At 41.2% G+C, this 17,437-nt stretch overlaps 3 protein-coding genes across 6 annotated transcripts in view; 2 read left to right on the top strand and 1 right to left on the bottom strand.

Annotated features, from left to right (window-relative positions):
- Window positions 1-1,200, top strand: part of stox1 (storkhead box 1) — a 36,569-nt gene extending 35,369 nt beyond the window's left edge. For both annotated transcript variants that reach the window (XM_073482674.1, XM_073482672.1), the window contains exon 4: window positions 627-1,200. In XM_073482674.1, the coding sequence (XP_073338775.1) occupies window positions 627-780 (154 nt within the window). In that variant the 3' untranslated portion in view covers window positions 781-1,200. The remainder of the gene's footprint in view (window positions 1-626) is intronic.
- Window positions 1,201-2,738: 1,538 nt separating this feature from the next.
- On the bottom strand, window positions 2,739-9,475 carry LOC141009269 (uncharacterized). 3 transcript variants are annotated; one of them, XM_073481778.1, is made up of 2 exons: window positions 9,312-9,475; window positions 2,739-6,355 (listed from the first exon to the last, which is right to left on the bottom strand). In XM_073481778.1, the coding sequence occupies exon 2, from the start codon at window positions 6,231-6,233 to the stop codon at window positions 4,575-4,577; it is 1,659 nt and encodes a 552-aa protein (XP_073337879.1). In that variant the 5' UTR covers window positions 6,234-6,355; window positions 9,312-9,475; the 3' UTR covers window positions 2,739-4,574. The 3 variants fall into 3 exon arrangements, with proteins under 3 accessions (XP_073337879.1, XP_073337880.1, XP_073337881.1); XM_073481779.1 differs by lacking the exon at window positions 9,312-9,475 and adding an exon at window positions 8,499-8,683; XM_073481780.1 differs by lacking the exon at window positions 9,312-9,475 and adding an exon at window positions 8,023-8,127.
- Window positions 9,476-11,632: 2,157 nt separating this feature from the next.
- ftr14l (finTRIM family, member 14-like) lies at window positions 11,633-14,969 on the top strand. Its single transcript, XM_073482623.1, has 7 exons — window positions 11,633-12,031; window positions 12,198-12,293; window positions 12,382-12,615; window positions 12,714-12,873; window positions 12,971-13,156; window positions 13,576-13,712; window positions 14,586-14,969. The coding sequence occupies exons 1-7, from the start codon at window positions 11,633-11,635 to the stop codon at window positions 14,967-14,969; spliced, it is 1,596 nt and encodes a 531-aa protein (XP_073338724.1).
- Window positions 14,970-17,437: the final 2,468 nt, after the last annotated feature.

The following is a 17,437-nucleotide window of genomic DNA, read 5'->3' as shown; positions in this document are numbered from 1 at the left end:
AAAAAAACGCTCAATTTTGTGAGTTTTGTGGAGTCAGGAGAAACTTTATGAAAAGATGTCTACAACAAATTCTTAACTATTCAGACTGGCTTCCTGTCAGCAACCTTTTTACATGAAGATACTTTTCTTTATGTGAAAAACATTGAGTCTGTTTGTCCCAGCGATGTACGTGTTAATAAGACAAGGAAGTGAGATTCGATCACAAGTGGTCACTCACGACGCATGTTAATGCCAGGCGTGAACTGACTGTCCACTTGTGATCAGACCACTCAGGACGATAAACACTGTACTGAGGTCAGTTAACCTCTGGGTTACCACTCTGTGGTTGGCCTTACTCCCAATTTGTGTTTTTTCCTTTGACGTAAAGCTGAGCAAACACCTTGTGACCAATTATAGCATCCAGTATTTGGACAGAAGGGAGTCATTTTAATAATTATGTGTAATTGGTGCGCAGCACTTAAACCATCATGTTATAATCAAAGAGGGAGAAAAAGACTTCTTTTTTGGCATTGAACTCGCTGTGCACCCCCGGGTGGACAGATGGAATGCGTGAACACGTCACCTTGTTCAAATGGCATATTTACAGATAGATATCAACCTCATGGCCCCTTTTTTCCCCCCAACAGGACCCGTGTCAGTCTGGCCTCCAGCAACACTGTCATTCTAGAGGGTCTCAAGAGGAGAGGCTTTTTACAAAACCTGGAGAAACTGCATTCAAAGAGCAACGCCATCCGACCACAGAGCTCACTGCTGCAGCTGACTCCTGTCATGAACGTATAGCAGGCCCGAGTCTCCTGCTGAAGCTTTGTGTCGGAGCTGATGGATCTCTTCACGCAGCTCAGCATGAAAAGGCCAAAACCATGTGCTTGAATCTTCAGTTCTATGCAACCTCTCAGTCAGAAACATATCTAACAAGGAGGTGGTGCCCCTTCTACATATTAATACCAGGGGTCTGTGTATAGCTGTACAGTATATATATATTTTTCTCTTTGTAAATAATCTTAGAGATAATATGCAATGATTTATCCGTTCACCACCATGTGTATGTGCTGATAATGGTGAATTGTGGCATTTCTGTTAAATAAATGTACAGTTTCTTTCTCTAAATGCCTCATAGGTTAACAGCATTAACATCTCCTAGAGTTTTCCTTTTCTCTTTTGTCATGTAGTGAGTACCACAAATAAAAATTGTGTATGTCAGCCACGGTGTCTTTTTGTATTTCTCCCTTTAAAACATGCAGCATTAAAGGGTACGTTCACACAAAAGTGATAATTCAGTCATTATTTACTGACCCTTGTGCAGATGGAGCTTCACAGTAAAACAGCGTTGCAGCAATCTCATAAGCATTTGAGGTGATGGGGACTTCATAAACTGTAGAAAAAAGCCCAGCAGCTCGTTCAGTCTAATCCCAAGCCTCCAGATTCCCTGAGATCCCAGATTGATTTGAAAAGTTGTTTTATGCACCCAAAATGTGTGGACGATCATGTGCACCTAATTCAGAGGGGGGGCATACTAACGCTTTTAGCAGCTACAGTGAAGATTTTGGCTTAAAAAGGGTGGAAATAACATCTCTTCAAATCAAATTATCTGCTTCTGGAGAATTAAACTGGACAGGCTGTTTGGAGGCATTTTATATTTTTTCCCCTCGTTTTTTTAACATTTTAAACCAAGTCCCAGTCTACCTCAGTTGACCCTCCAAATGCTACAACGCTGTTTTGCTGTGAAGCTCCAGAAATGTTTTGTGGATTAAAAAATTACATCTGTCTTTCCATCAGCATGAGGGTGAGTAATGACTGAATTTACAGTTTTGGGTCAACTTTCCCTTTAATAGATTAGTACCTTCAATGGCAGTTCTGTTACACTGACAAAGAAAGTCTGAGATTTACTGTCAGTATAATTCATAAAAACAATGTCTTCCCATAATTTGTTTTATCCAATTGTTGAATTAGCATTTTGTGTTTTACAACTACTGCCAGACGTAGGTAAAAATGCAATAACCAAGCTTGACAAGTTTAGTTTGATATATTCTGTCAGTATGTGTTGAGATCCCTGGACATTTGCACCAGCTTTAAAATATACAGAAGTACGATCTATAGTGTAAATACCAATGACGTAAAACAGACATTGCCCTGCACCCACGGGACTGATAAGCCCTGTTATTTCTGGAGGTTTTCAGTGACGGTGTCTACCTCGACAGGCAATTTAAGTCTGAACTCCAGCTGTGAAAGAATGTAAAGCAGTGAGTGTGGGAAGAAGGTAAGCTTCCTGACATTGTGCTGTTTTCATACAGTTCACAGGTTTTTCCCATGAGCTTTCCCCATAAAGATCGAATCTCACATTACACTCAGCTGCTGCAGACTGATTGGGCTTTGGTGAGATCACATTAATTCTCCAGCTGTAGGAAGGATAAGAGTCCTATAAAAATCAATGTAAAACACTTGCATTCAGTTCCTGTCCCACATCTGGAGTACACCCATTGGTCCTTTCAAACTTTTGCGCTGGTAAAGAGTGACACCTTGTGGATACATGTGGGAAATGCAGGGCTCAGAGAACTTTTTCCAGTGTTTAAGTCAGCTATACATGACTTATTTTATGGTAGAAAATACATTACAATACTAATACCTCACCTAGTGTCACCATTATGCAGGGTCTTTATAATTGTTATTCTAATGAGTAATAAACAGTTGAGACTGGGGTTGAATCCTCATAATCACACTCCATTGACTGAACATCACAAGAGAGTCAACAACCTTTATTTATCCATATATGTGCCACTCAGAAACTGGGAAGAGGTGTTACAGGATTTGCCCCTACGAGAAGCCTATATGGATCATTTACAATTTCTTTCTACAATGAGGCCATTGACAAAAAATGAAGGGGAAAAAAAATAAAAGACAATATGGTCGTAACAGTGTAAACGCATGGTAATATACATGAAAGCAAAAAAAGCAATAGGTATCAGTGACATCAAATTAAAATGTAGGGTAAGTTAGTATGAATAAGAACAAAAGACTCCTGAAAACCCAAACTTTTTTTTCTCAAATAACAGCTCGGCATACATTTCTACATAGCATGCAATAAGGCACCTATCTAACACAAGGAAGAAACCTATGCTACAGTTTGAAGCACAATTGTTATCCAAATAAAAAGAAAAGAAAATATTGCTCACCATGTTCACTCCCATAAAAACTGTATATCTCTCATTCCCTTTCATATAACCCAAGCCATATCTAAAAAAATACATCAGTTTGTAAAAGATATTTTACACAGAACAGTAAATAGAGCGCAATCAGTTGGAATTCGGAAAAATCTTGTAAAAGTGAGATTTTTTCTTGTGTAGTCTTTAGTATACACAACCTTATTTTTTCTTCTTTTTTTTGATCAAATTGTGATAGTTTGCAAGATCAACATGAGTAAGAGTTACCTATAGTCTATACACAGGTCATTGAATTAGTCTCCAAAGCAATAAACAAAGTGTGATGTTGCATTTCGTGTACATTTTGGTGCGTGAGTACAGAGGAAACTGCACGGTAAATAATTAGGACACAGTACATGTTGTAATATGCTACCCAGGAGGTCTTTATTTTCTATTATGCATTTTCTAATAGCTAAATTGCATGTCATAATAGAATCAGGGTGTCAGCCAGTATTGCTCTCTGTACAGTCAATGCAGCAGTGCTTACCCATCGTAGACATACAAGAAAAGAACCTTATAAATATACAAGATGGCTCATGTCGGATGGAGCCCGAATTCAAGAACAAGCTGCATGAGAACACCTGCAACATGTTTTTATCTCCAACACGTAAAACAAATTAAAGTCATAAAAAGGGGGGAGAAAAAAAAAAGGTGGAGACGAAGTGGATCTTACTATCAAAATCTTTTGGAACAGCACACTAGTCACCTATACATATATATATAAAAGAAAATCATTAAGTATTTACATTGGATTCTTGATGTTTGCTTCACAAGGGTTATGTGGGTGAAAAAGAAATAAAAATTGAGACAACAGTTAATGTTCACCAATTGTGTTGGTAGTCTTGAATAAAGTTGCAGCTGAAAAGCACATGTCCACCTGAAGGTACATAAACTGAATTCTTCTATCAAAAAGACTAACCAGAGAGTGAAGCACATCTTCTCCTGGTAACAATTTTTAATCATGTAGATCTTCAAATCACGTTTTTTGTTTTTTTTTTACTTTAAAAGTGTTCAAAAGAGGTCCTGGAGCAAGTGAAGCACAATCACAAACAAGAACAGAGGCTCCTTCAGAATCTATTATTATACCCTCTTCATACTGAGCACAAAGTCCCGGGTTCAGCTCTGAATTATAGGTTACAAAGTCCTTCAGGACAAGCCATTTCCTTTTGAAGACTTGAGTGTTACTATCCATTTATTCTCAGCTGCTCCACATCAATGTAGCAATGTGCTAACCCGGCCACTGCTGTCTATAGAAGTTGGCCTGGTGTTTCCTGTGGCGTGGCGATATCAGTGATGGGACCATTGGTAGAACATAAACAGGGGGAGCAGGGATGTTTGCGCTTGCATGAGACAGCATGTAAAAGTTGAAAAGGGCGCTCACTGATCTACATGGATCCTATGATGTCTGGAGAGGGAAGATGAATGGTTAAAGCCTTTTCCACACTGGGAGCACCTGTATGGTTTATCAACAGACAGGATGCGCTGTTTAGGGAAGGCATTGTTAGGGAATCCCTTCCCTGTGGGAATGGTGGTGTACTGCTGCGGTTGCGGCTGCGGTGGTTGCGGCTGCTGCTGTTGTTGCTGTTTGGCTTCCAAGTGAACTCTCTGATGCCTGGCAAGGGAGGAGGAGTGATTGAATCTTTTGCCACAGTGAGCACAGGTGTAGCTCTTTCCCTCCGAGTGGACTCTTTGGTGCCGGGACAGGGAAGAGGAATGATTGAAGCCCTTCTCACAGTGGTGGCACATATAGGGCTTGTCTCCCTGCTGGTGCACCCTCTGCTTTGGGGGAGTGCCATAAGACATGGGTTTCCCAGGCTGAGGAGGAGAAAACACTGGATTCTGCAGGTGGGTCTTGTGGTGGCGCGACAGAGAAGAGGAGTGATTGAAGCCCTTGTTGCAATGTCTGCAGGTGTAGGGCTTACCTCCGGCGTGGACTTGCTGGTGCTTCTTCAGATGGCGTTTGCGGACAAAACTCTTCCTGCACATGTTGCATTTGTAGGGTTTCTCACCCGAGTGGATCCTCTGGTGCTCTCTCAGGGTGGCAGCAGCCGCAAAACACTTCCCACACTGCGCGCATCGGTGGGGTTTATCTCCAAGCACAACTGCTGCGTGGGTCTTCTGGTGCTGCTTCAGGTTGGAAGTTGTAGCGAAGCCTTTGCCACACTGGCCGCAGGTGTATGGCTTCTCCCGTGCATGCACCTCCTGGTGCTTTTTCAGATGCCTTCTGCGGACAAAGCTCTTCCTACACTGGGTGCACTTGTAGGGCTTGTCCTCTGAATGCATCTTCATGTGTTCCCTCAGGGTGATGGCAGCTGCGAAGCTCTTACCGCACTCCGAGCATCTGTGTGGCTTGTCAGGCAGATGAATCATCTGATGAGACTTTAGGCTGAAGGCATCAATAACATCTTTGCCCATGATCTCAACTCCGGGCGGAACGTAGGGCTTCTCTTTCATGTGAATCTTCATGTGTTGTTTGAGGCTGGCCTCCACAGCAAAGCTCTCACCACAGTGGACACAGATGTAAGGGTTGAGGTCCTTATGGATCTCAAAGTGTTGGTGGAGATCAGCTATGCTGCCAAAAATCTCCCCGCACTCGTTGCACTGCAGGCCGTGGGCTTCATGTATGATTACACCATTTTCGGACTCCACTGTCAACTCCCCGCCATGGTCAGACTCTACTTTCACAACATGCTCGCTTTCCGTCTTAAGCAGCACCTCTCCCAGCAGAGCCTCACTTCCTGTCGTCTTGATTTCTGCTCCAGTGAAACAATGCATCTCCCCATGTTCCACCTTAATGTAGTCGTGGTCTGTCTCGGCTACAATTGCATCCACACAGGCTACAGCTCCGAGATCTGACCCCAGACCCTGGATCTTTAAGTCTGAGCCATGGATCTCTAGCTCTAATCCACGCTTTTCCTCAGTCATGATCTCCGTTTCTGCTCCGTAATGAAGGTCGACATGGCTGTGGGCTATGACACACTCCGACCCAAGTGTGTCAAGGCCGGGTGTGTCACATTCAGTCTCTGACTCGGCCATGAGAACACACTCCAGCCCCACGACCTCCGTTTTTTTGCCGGGCGATGACTCAATAAGGAATCGGGGTATAAAGAGCTTTGTTTTGTTCGCTGCAGCACTGGTGTTCTTGTCAGTGATCAGACCTGCAAGAGAGGAAAATAAAGAGGAAAAAATAACTACTGTGCCTTGAGTGGTTTTAGTTTCGTAGATCATTTGTCTAGTGTAATGTGCGTTGATAAACAGAAAAACAATTATCCAGAGATAGACAAGAAGGAAAATATGTCGCCCCTGGTGCCCTAGTAATCTCACAAAATTTGATGTGGAGGCCCAAGGCTAGTGAGATTACTGTGCCAGTTTCCTTGCATGTCTGATAGTGTCCTACGTTTGTTTTTTTACATCTAATAGTCACAAAATGATAATGTAAAATTAGGGTTTTTAACAAACAGCCCGTTGGCATCAAATTTTAGCTGGTTCAAACAGAGTCAAAATGAGCCGGTACATGCCGTTGTATGCATGTTTGCATGTACATAAGAACTCATGTAGTGTCCTGGCGCAGGGTTAATCAACATATCTGCAATTCATATTGACACAATTACCAATTTTAATATTTCAATACTCAATTATCACAAACATATCACAATCACATGAGAAAAGTCCACAATCAAGTATCTTTAATGTGAGATGGTGTTTCCCCTACCAGAAAATTGTTTTATGGGTGTATAAAAAGATCGTGATGTTGGCCATTTGGTAAAAAAATTGTGCTATAATGCAATTTAGAACATCTCAGGGGCTCTTTATACAATAGTGGGAAGAGACAATAAAGCCAATATTAAGTTAACAGCCAGTCTTGCTAAGGAACAAGTTTGACAACAGATCATTATCTCTGAGCAGACAATAATAATGACAATGATCATCATCTGATCAGATGTTGTACAAGATAGTTAGATAAGGGTAAGGCTCCTTTGCAACATCAGTTTGACACCCCCCCTAGAGAAGGAGCCCTGCTTGCCCGGGACAGGCGTGCACAACCTCAGCCAACACATAATAGCATCTGGTTGGTGGCAAAATAGCAAACAGTGATGTTAGGTTAAAGGTGATCAAAAAAAGGCCTTGATATTAGACAAAACTATATATTATGTATTACTGTATATCCACTGGTCTACGTTCATAGCATCTACAAATGCTGAGAATCTGCTGCATTATGCTTAGAAAACAGTGATTGAGCTGAGAGGTGTATGGGCTAATGGCTCGTAGTAAACACCGAACAACGAACTTATGGTAATAGTGGATATAAACTGAATTTTCTATAAATGCTCATATCTCATCAACGCCACTGTGGCAATACTACTTAGCAAGCTAAGTGATCAATTTGCTAGCTAAGTTAGCACTTAAAACAAGCTTCACCTCGCTGGCTAACGCAATTGATAAAATCAAAGTGGAACAGCACATCATGATCACCCTAGCAATAGTAATACAATCCACAAGCCAAAGCCCGGTGGCCCGCAAATACATTTACCTGCGCAGTTCCCTTATATCATTATTAAATACACGTAAAAGGCGTAAAGATAATGTAAGCAGCGAAGTTTTGTTGTTAAACATTGAAGTCCTGGTTGCTAGCCCTCAATAACAGCTACAAATAGCCTTCATAGCCGCTAGTTAGCTGGCTATGGTCGAGGGGGGACTGGTTAACGACAAAACAGCATTGTGTTAGCTGCTAATGTGTTCGCGTTTTAGCCAGCTAACTAGCTTCTTAGCAAAAGCAACAAGAGAGTAATCATAGTAATGACTAAAACAACAGTGAAATACTTACATTAAAAGGAATGATCGAATTGAGTTATTTGGTGCTATTTCTGACGCAGCTACCGACGCGGAAATTCTCCTTGTGCGAGTATTAACAGGCCATCTTGTTGTGCCACACCAGCACTTCCAGCTAGCCAAGATTACATGCTCGCCTAAGATGGCTGCCGCTAGCTAACGTTAGCCAAGTTAGCTTCCGCCCTTCAAAACATATTGAATTAGAGCTCCCCCCGAAGCGATCTCTGACTATGCTAAAAACACACAGAGCGTAGTCAAAATGTGCGTCTAGCAATATAGAAAGAATCTCCAACCCTCTTTTAACATGCAATATCGCCGAAGACGACGTTGTAAGCTAATGGTTTGTCGGTTAGCACGCTAAGAGCCGTACCGTAATTCCAACCAGGAGTTGGCTAGCAGAAACAAAGATGGCTAACCGAGAGGGCGATGAATGCTGCGCGAAAAGCCCGGGAAAGGACGCGTTTTACTTACATAAGGATCCACGTAGATTGCAAATCCCAGAGCAAACGTTGTTGAAAATACATTAACTGACCCGAACAATATCAGGCAAGTGCTTCAGTTGCTGCTTGAGAGGACGCGACTAATCTTGGCTACAGACCTACAGCCCTCCTTTACTGCGGCAGCACCCGACAAACCGCACACACGACTTCAATGGCGGCCTTGCTGATGTTAGCAGCTATCCAGCCGAGACAATATTAGCGTGCTGGCTACATAGCCATGATGCCAAGCTAACGAGCCAGCTAATCCAGTTTGTTAGCACGGCTAAAGTCTGCTCTCCACTTTTGTACTAACTTAGTCTGTATATTCTTAAACATTGTAACGGAAGCTTTGCTAAACCACCCATCCGACCATATTAGGTCTGGTTTCGCATGCAAAGATAAACTGGACACTGAATCAAGAAATACTGATGGGCCGATCTACAAGGAACACGTCTCAAAAATAACCTGGATGAGAATCAAAACTGTAATAGTTCCTTATCCAGTGTGTGCTTTCCCAACAGAACAAAATGTAACAACCAGTGCGAGTCTAGGCCTGTATTTTTCCATTACAAAGTTCGTTACTATCGGAACTGGAGAAGCAAAATAGACCTGTAAATAAACCACACACACTGACTGTAATAATAAACAATAACTTCGATTATAATCCGTTAAACAGAGACTTCCCTCTGCCCTAACGCTGCAACTACTCATGATGGAGTAAGGTGAATTTAAACGATGAATAATCACCAGGAGTAAAGATTCACGCCGGTCTAAAATAAATAATTTCTTGCATGCACACACCCACCTTTATGTCCGTTTACTTTTGACGACTGAAGAGAGAAAAAAGAGAATCGTTTAGATGCTTCAAACTCTGGGCTGAGAAGAGCTTTGCAGGCTGTTGTGAGGCTCGTCAAACCGCTGTGTGTGTCCTCCTCTCTGGTCTGTGTGTGTAGCTGGCGCCACTGCTCATCTGGCGCCAACGTTGGACTACCGACGCACTTTAGCGAAAGCAACCATTGTGGTTTCAATACAGCACGAGCACCCCTACCGCCACCTACAGGCCAGGGGTGGTTCCTGCAGGACACACAGGAGACCCCAAAGACTTTTTTTTTTTTTTTTAATTTCCTTTGTCTTATGCAGTGTTTGGTTAGTGTGCACTGTTTAACAGTGGTGGGATGTAACTAAGTACATTTAACTCAAGTACTGTACTTAAGTACAAGTTTGAGGTACTTTACTTAAGTAGGCTATTTTCATTTTCTGCTACTTGTTAGAGGTAAATATTGTATTATTTACTCGACTACATCCATTTGATAACTTCAGTTACTAGTTACCAGTGTTACCAGGTGCTGTCATCATGCGTTAGGCTTTTAGTGAACATGTTAATCTGCAACGTAAACTAGCTCACGAATTAGTTTGTCTTCTGCCTTTGACTTATTTCTGATGCACGATGACAGTACCTTCATGATTTTATTAAAATGTTATTTTAGGACTTTTACACACTTAAACATAAATTAATTAATAATTTAGAGTATTTCTTCTATCACTGGCTACTAGCCAACCATTTCCTAAATTATTTTGATTTGTATCTGCCTCCATTAGTTGACAAACAAAGTAAGGTAGTCTGTCAGCATGCAAGTGAAAATTGCTACAAAGATAGGACCTGATAAACCTGATTGTTAAACCCTACCCTAACATCACTGTGATCTATACCTCGGGGGAAAATACCAACTATGGCAGCCAGTAAAAATGCTGAGACATACTCGATTTATTAGGCAGTGTGCACGTGGACCGGAAAAAGTTGATGCCACAGGCAGATGAGCATGAAAGAAATCCACAGCATCTTTGAAGTTAGATGTGTAAAACTAATCACTTAAAACAAAACAGTGTCTCAAGTGCCAACTGGATATTTAATGTGCACATTGATTGGTCAAACCATGCCAGACTACAAGTATTTACATGATAAGCAAATAAAATAATTTATTTGATTTATATTAGGAAACATAACATTCAGATGAGGTGAATACAGAAAACAAATGGATGACAAAGTCATTTTCTTAGTGAGCCACCACAAACTGAAAGGAGTGCTCCAGTGCTGCTTGTTATTGAACCTTTCAAGTCTCTGAAAGATATGTCCTAATGTGGTGTTTTGATTATAGTGGTAGAGACGACATCAAACACGCCCCTCCAACGTTTCCTGTAGGTGTTCGGGTGGGTTGAGGTGACTGTGAAAGCCACACAGCGTGATTCACATCATCAGACCTCGGGAAGCCCTTGTGACTGAAAATCTGCATTCATTATGTTTTTAAATAAATTGTGTAGTAATAAATGAGTCCCACAAGATGATGCTGTTTTCCCATCGCCAGTGTTATATCAAGTCCTGATGCTGTGGGCAGCACATATTGTACATATCATGGGCAGAGGTCTAAAGATAGACATAACACAAAAGTGATCTTGAAACAAACACAACAAACAAAGTGAAGCTCATTACTTGATGACAATGAAATCAAAGAGAAAAATGGTCAAGCCAATGATTTTTGAAGACAGTGGCTTTAGGTGAGTCTAACCCTCTAACCTGAGCCCTCTTAATATAATGTGTCCTGTGAAGTTTGTTTATTGTGTTGAAAATAAGAAAAGCATCCTGCTTTCACCTTTTCTGTGACTTCCTCAAATGCCCCTAAAAGTGAGCTTTATGTTGACTCAACCTGTCTTCATCTGAATGTAAAATAACTTTATTCTTCGTTCTTGACAACAAGTCCTGTACAGCAGTCCTTTATTATTTTTCCAGTTTCATGTTCTTTGTCTCAACCCTCTATGTGTCAGGCAGTGTATTTGCAGTAACACCCATTCCCTGACAATTAAGTGTCCAACCAGGAATACTGGTTTTACAGTGAGAGTCGAGCACATAGCTGAGATTCTGTCACACACTGTGCCAGTCTCACAGTTTCACTGAAGCTGTTGACTTCAGGAGCAAACTTTCTCTGTGGATACCTCGTCCTGCTCACTTCTTTGTTGAATCTTTTTTCTTAAGCTGTTGATCTCAACCCATTTTATTTTGATGTGAGCACGTTCCTGCTGGGCTAAATTACCTGTGGATTTTACTTGCGTTACCACCTCTGCTTGGTAAACATGTCTCACCCCAGCACTCTGGATTTAGACAGACACAGCAGCTTGGACAAATCTCGTCGCTCCACCGGTCGCAGCCAGTCCAGGGCCGAGGCCAAGTATGGGGAGGTCCTGTGTGACTTCTGCACGACAAGGAAGCAAAAGGCTGAGAAGTCCTGCTTGGTGTGCCTGGCATCATACTGCGAGACCCACCTCCAGTCTCACTATGAGTACCCTGCCATGATGAAGCACAAGCTGGTCAAAGCTACGGGTCAGATGAGAGAGAAGATCTGCGCTCAGCACGACAAGCTGCTGGAGGCTTTCTGTCGCACTGATCAGACATCAGTGTGCGTGCTGTGCATGATGGATGAGCACAAACACCACGACATCGTCCCGGCTGGAACTGAGAGGACCGAGAAACAAGTGAGTGGTGAAAAAACATCTCTCAATCTATACTGTTGGTGAAGATCCTTAAGGATTGATTTGAAATCTTATTTCTTGTACAAGGCTGACATGAAGACAGCAAATACTTCATCTGCAGTGTTATCATCCACTAACAATGCCAACTTTTATGTCATCCCCTCTACAGAAACAACTTGGTACCACGCTGCACAAATCTCAACAGAGGATTGACCAGAGGATTAAAAAATGGCAGGATCTCCGACAAGCTGTTGAATCAGTTAAAGTGAGCAAAAAGTCACCAGACTCAAGTTGAAAGACTACAAACATGTCTGCTTGCCATCCATATTCTAACAAACTCTGTTTCCAATCAGCACTCTGCACAAATGGTCCTGGAGGAGAACGAACGAATCTTCACCGAGCTTCTGCTTTCCATAGAGAGGAAGTACAATGAAGTCAAGGAGATGGTCCGCTCCCATGAGAGGACCACCGTGACACGGGGGGAGATACTGCTCGACCGCTTGGAGGAAGAGATCACCCTGCTGAGGAAGAGACACAATGACCTGGACAAGCTCTCACACACAGACGATCACATACACTTTCTACAAGTGAGTTTGATCTGAACTGAGGACCAAGACCTTTTTTACGCTATTTGCTAGATATCCCCTTTCTCATCTCTGTCTTCCATTTCCTTATTATTCACCAGAGCTGGCAGTCCCTGTCAGGCCCCTCTGGATATGAAGACCTCAACAACGTCAGTGTCGCTCCCTATTACTCCTTTGATGCTACCAAGAGAGCCATCGCTTCACTGAAATTACAAGTAGAAGAAGTCAGCAAGACAGAAATGAGCAAAATCTCAGGAGCAGGTGGACAAACTAGTCTTTCTTCACCTCAAGTGGAACTGGTGCCTGTCTTTCATGATGCTTATGCTGCTGTGTGTCTTTATAATCTGTCTGTCTATAGTGAAGGAAGTCTACATCACGCAAGAAACTGACACAAAGACAAGGAGAGAATCGATTTTTATGGAAGAATCGAAGATAAGAGAGGAACCGAGATCAAGAGAGGAACCGAGATCAAGAGAGGAACCGAGGTCAAGAGAAGAACCGAGGTCAAGAGAAGAACCGAGGTCAAGAGAAGATTTCTTGAAATGTGAGTTATTAGATTACCTTTAAACATAGTTATTAGCTATAGTCATGGTTTCATAAGGGATAGTAACAGGAAACTCTCTATCCCTGACAAAGGGATGAATACACCATGTGTTGAAACGACTGAAACGAGTGTCAGGGAAGGTATGCTGCTTGCAGAACCAGTTTGGTGAAAGCCAACTCACAGTTCCGTTTTACTTAAACAAACACAGGTGTTCCTGCTTTTATAGTCCTGTGGGAAGCACTTCAATAAGCTGATACGTGGTAATTACAAAGAAAAGGTTGAAGCAAAAGCAGAGATGTTAAATTGTGACACTACAGGCTCACAGAAACATCTCATCTCAAGAGACACAAAGACCAAAACACACTGCATGAAAAACATCACAGAGATGAATAATAATTATTTTGTCCTGTATTGTTTAGACTCTTGCCAGCTGATTCTGGATGTCAACAGTGTCCATCCCAGCCTTCACCTCTCTGAGGGTAACCGAACAGCTACGATGAAGAGTGAGCCCAAGAACTACCCTGAGCACCCAGAGCGATTCGACCACTGGCAGCAGGTGAGAATGAACTGCCTGCAGAGATGTCATCTGTGCCTGAAGTGAAGAAGAGGGAGGTTCATGTTTGTGAATGGTGTAGAGCTGAGGGGATCATGTTATCAAGAAGGGGGCATACTAAATCTTGAATACAGACTGAAGAGTCAAAAGAAGCTTTCATTGTCAGTGACTGTGCTCTTCTAATCGCCCCCTGCACCCCTCCTGGTTAACTGGTTGACTTAAAATGACTACCTAAATCCGGCTTTTAGTGTAAGTCTTTAAACCCTGCTTTCAATTGTGCAGCAGTAAGTGATTTCTCAAGGCAAGGCGAGGCAAATCCATTTATATAGCACATTTCATACCCACAGGCAACCCAAAGTGCTTTACAGATTACACAGACAAAAGCACTAGAAATAAATGATAAAAACAATAAAAGCAAACAGCAAAGGTTTTCTGAACTCTCCTGTTAGCAGCTTTTATACAGGAGCTATCCAGAAGGGGGCCTGGTGACGCTGGCCACCCCTGAAATCTGATTGGCCACCCAATTATCCATGAGTATGATTGGCTATCTGCTCAGTGAGAGGCAGTCTGAACCAGTTGATTGATGAGTATTTTTTGAATATACATTGCTTTATTTTGTATGTACCCTAGTTTTGGAGGTACAGTTTGTTTTTGAGGACTTAATAGTAGAAAGTATGGAAGCTTTGTATCATATTCGATTGAACATTAAACAGATCCCACTCTGTTTTGTTGTGATTGATAGGACTGTTTATTTTTTAAACGAACCAGCTAAATGAATGTAATGTTATATAAAAACAAACAAACAAAAAAAACAGTAAACACAGGAATACAATTCTTATTGAATTGTCAATCCTTATTTCATCCTTTTCATTCCAGGTGCTGAGCAGAGAGAGCATCAGTGGGTCTCTTTGTTACTGGGAGGTGGACTGGAGGGGGACAGAGATAGACATCGCAGTTACCTACAAGGGAATTCGCCGCAAAGGAAACGGCAATGAATGCAGCCTGGGCTGGAACAACAAGTCCTGGAGTCTGTACTGCACTGACTCCAAATTCTCATTCGTGCACAACAACAAGAGCAAAGAGCTTCCAGCTCCAACAGGGTCTCGTATTGGCGTCTACCTTGATCATGCAGCAGGCGTGCTGGCATTTTACAATGTCTCTGATGGCATGAAGCTCCTGCACAAGATCCAGACTACATTTACGGAGCCCCTCTACCCTGCATTCAGTGTGTGGGGCTTTGGTACTAGTGTCAGACTGTAGGAGAGCCATCATATTACATTTGAAACAGAATGTCTGATTAATTCTGGTTTGATTCACTTTTTGTTAAAAGTTATTTTCTCCTCATGAATTATGAACTAGTGTTTTAAACAATCTGATCTGTTGTTGTTCTTTTGATCGCTGACTGTTGTTTCGGGGCTATCTACTCTGAAGAGATGAGAACAAAATCTCAGTTTTATATGCAACTTTTGATTATCATGTTTTTCCTTGATGTCGCATATCTTTTTCTTTATTATGTTAATGCATGTTATATTTATATTACCGATAATAAATGCTGTGTGTACAAATAAAAGATAGTTTCTAAACCCAAAGTTATGACTGATTTATCTGGCACTTTAAGGATTTGCACAAGACTGTCTTTGATCTTGTTAAAAAAACATCATGTGGACACTGGCCCAACATTACTGGAACTGGAGTTGCTGTTGTTTTTCACACTCATGTCAGTCTATTAGCCTTCTTGGCTCCATTAGTACAGAAAATCAGATCTGGGCCTAACAGTGGTAGGTCATTCTACAGAAATGTCCACTTTTGGGAGGGCAAATGTCTGAACATTGTCTTCCTTTTCAACATTTAAACTTAGACCACATGTTCCATAACTGTAAACACATAAATGAAAACTTAAAGACTTTTTAAAAAATCTTTTTTAAACTTGTGTTATCCATAAATAAAGTAACACCAATGCTACATTGAACATTACACATAACATTAAAAATGCATTTTACAAAATGGCTGCTACATGGCATCAAACCACATGATGTCAATCACCTAAAAAACTAATTAAATCATGTCATTCTATCCATTTGTATTCAACCTTTTAACAATTCCCTACTAATAAAATAGGTCACACCAGTGACGTCAACTTAAAGCCTCATATGAATGAATCTACAATTGAAAAGAGACAGTGGATTTAACAATGTCCTGTCTTCAAAAATCGTCAGGAAATAGGTCAAATGAAGTAAAGTAATGTCATCAGTGTGATGTTTATTTCAAAATAATAGACTTTTGTCACACAGTAACCCCCGTGATGCGACTAAAGTACTTTCATTACATATTTTATATATACATTTTTTAAATGTCATTTCTATCATATATTTGCTAGTTATGTGCATTTTAAATGATAGAAAAACTCAACAATATAGCACTTATACATCTATACATGACTGTGGGGACAAGTAGTTCTGTGGTGCTTGGGATGTTAAATAACTGATTAAAAAACAAATATTGCCAAATTGATGGCTCAAGAGGCAGTAATTGTTTAAAAACATCTATTTAGGGACATGAAAATGGACATTTTCATAGAATGACCCTGGTGTAGACCAGGAAAGACTAAACCTGGAGGACCCTTAAGCTTTTGAGACTTGTTTGCTTGACTCGACAAATGTAAACAACTCATTCAAAGCTTGTTAATCAATAGGAGATCAACATAAGATAAGAGAAATAGAATTTTATTTAGAGACACAGTTGCAGTAGGCTAAAGAAGACAAGAGTACAAATATAATCTCGTTAATAATAAAAGAATATTTAGAAGTATACATTTGAATAAGTACAATAAAAGTATTATGAAATTAAATAAAACCATTAAAGGTGCAAGTCTAAATATATCAATATATATATATATATAAACTAAATACAGTATATAATGCCAAAAATATATAAACAAGGATTTTGTAAGGATCATAAGCTGATCATATCTCGTATTTCCTCTTAGTGAGTTGCATATAAAAGGGGTCAAGAGGAAATCAAACTATATTCAGGGTATTTTTGATCAGTCCTTCATTACCACATTGTACATGTTGCATGACACCACCATCTCCCGGGCCGCATTAGGGGTTGCAGGAGAGACTTTACCTTTAAGTGTAAGCTCCAGGGGGCAGTAGAAACACGTTTGGCTGGACGGGCTGGCTTTAATTTCATACCACACAGATCACACAGAAGATATATACACACGATCACTCACACATATGTCGTTATTAATTGATTGAATGTATTGATTGAGTCGTCTGACACCACATTAAGAGAACTGAAAGACCCATCATGTTCAAATGGGGAAGGAAAGCCACATAAAACAGTTTCAGATGAGTGAAAATGAAGAAATAAGTTTTTTCTCTTTTCTCTTCATGTGAATTGCGTTGCTAGGAGACAGCTAAAATCCCAGTTTCCTTCCTGTCAGGATCTCTCACGAGTCGGCCTGACTGAGATATGTGCTGTTGCTGGTTAAACTAATCACGTTTCACTTGAGCTGACACAGTTAGAGTCTGCTATAAGACACGATTTATAACATAATGAAACGACTTTTAGCGTCGTTTCGCTTTCGTCACCGCCCGCCTGGAACCTGAACGCACCGTCCACTGCTACTACAGGTTTCTGAGGGGGCGGAGTCAAACAGCTGGATTGTCTCGTGGCGGCGATGCGACCAGACCGACTGCATGTGAGAGCGAGCGCGAGCCTTC

The sequence above is a fragment of the Pagrus major genome, chromosome 15 (assembly GCF_040436345.1).
Source record: "Pagrus major chromosome 15, Pma_NU_1.0".
NCBI classification, from domain to species: Eukaryota; Metazoa; Chordata; class Actinopteri; order Spariformes; family Sparidae; genus Pagrus; species Pagrus major.
This window is presented reverse-complemented; position numbering and strand designations above follow the sequence as displayed.

Coding starts and splice junctions, on each gene's coding strand:
- LOC141009269 (XM_073481778.1), bottom strand. CDS start 6,233: ATGGCCGAGTCAGAGACTGAATGTGACACACCCGGCCTTGACACACTT.
- ftr14l (XM_073482623.1), top strand. CDS start 11,633: ATGTCTCACCCCAGCACTCTGGATTTAGACAGACACAGCAGCTTGGAC. Junction 12,032..12,197: donor CTGAGAGGACCGAGAAACAA/GTGAGTGGTGAA, acceptor TCCCCTCTACAG/AAACAACTTGGTACCACGCT. Junction 12,294..12,381: donor AAGCTGTTGAATCAGTTAAA/GTGAGCAAAAAG, acceptor GTTTCCAATCAG/CACTCTGCACAAATGGTCCT.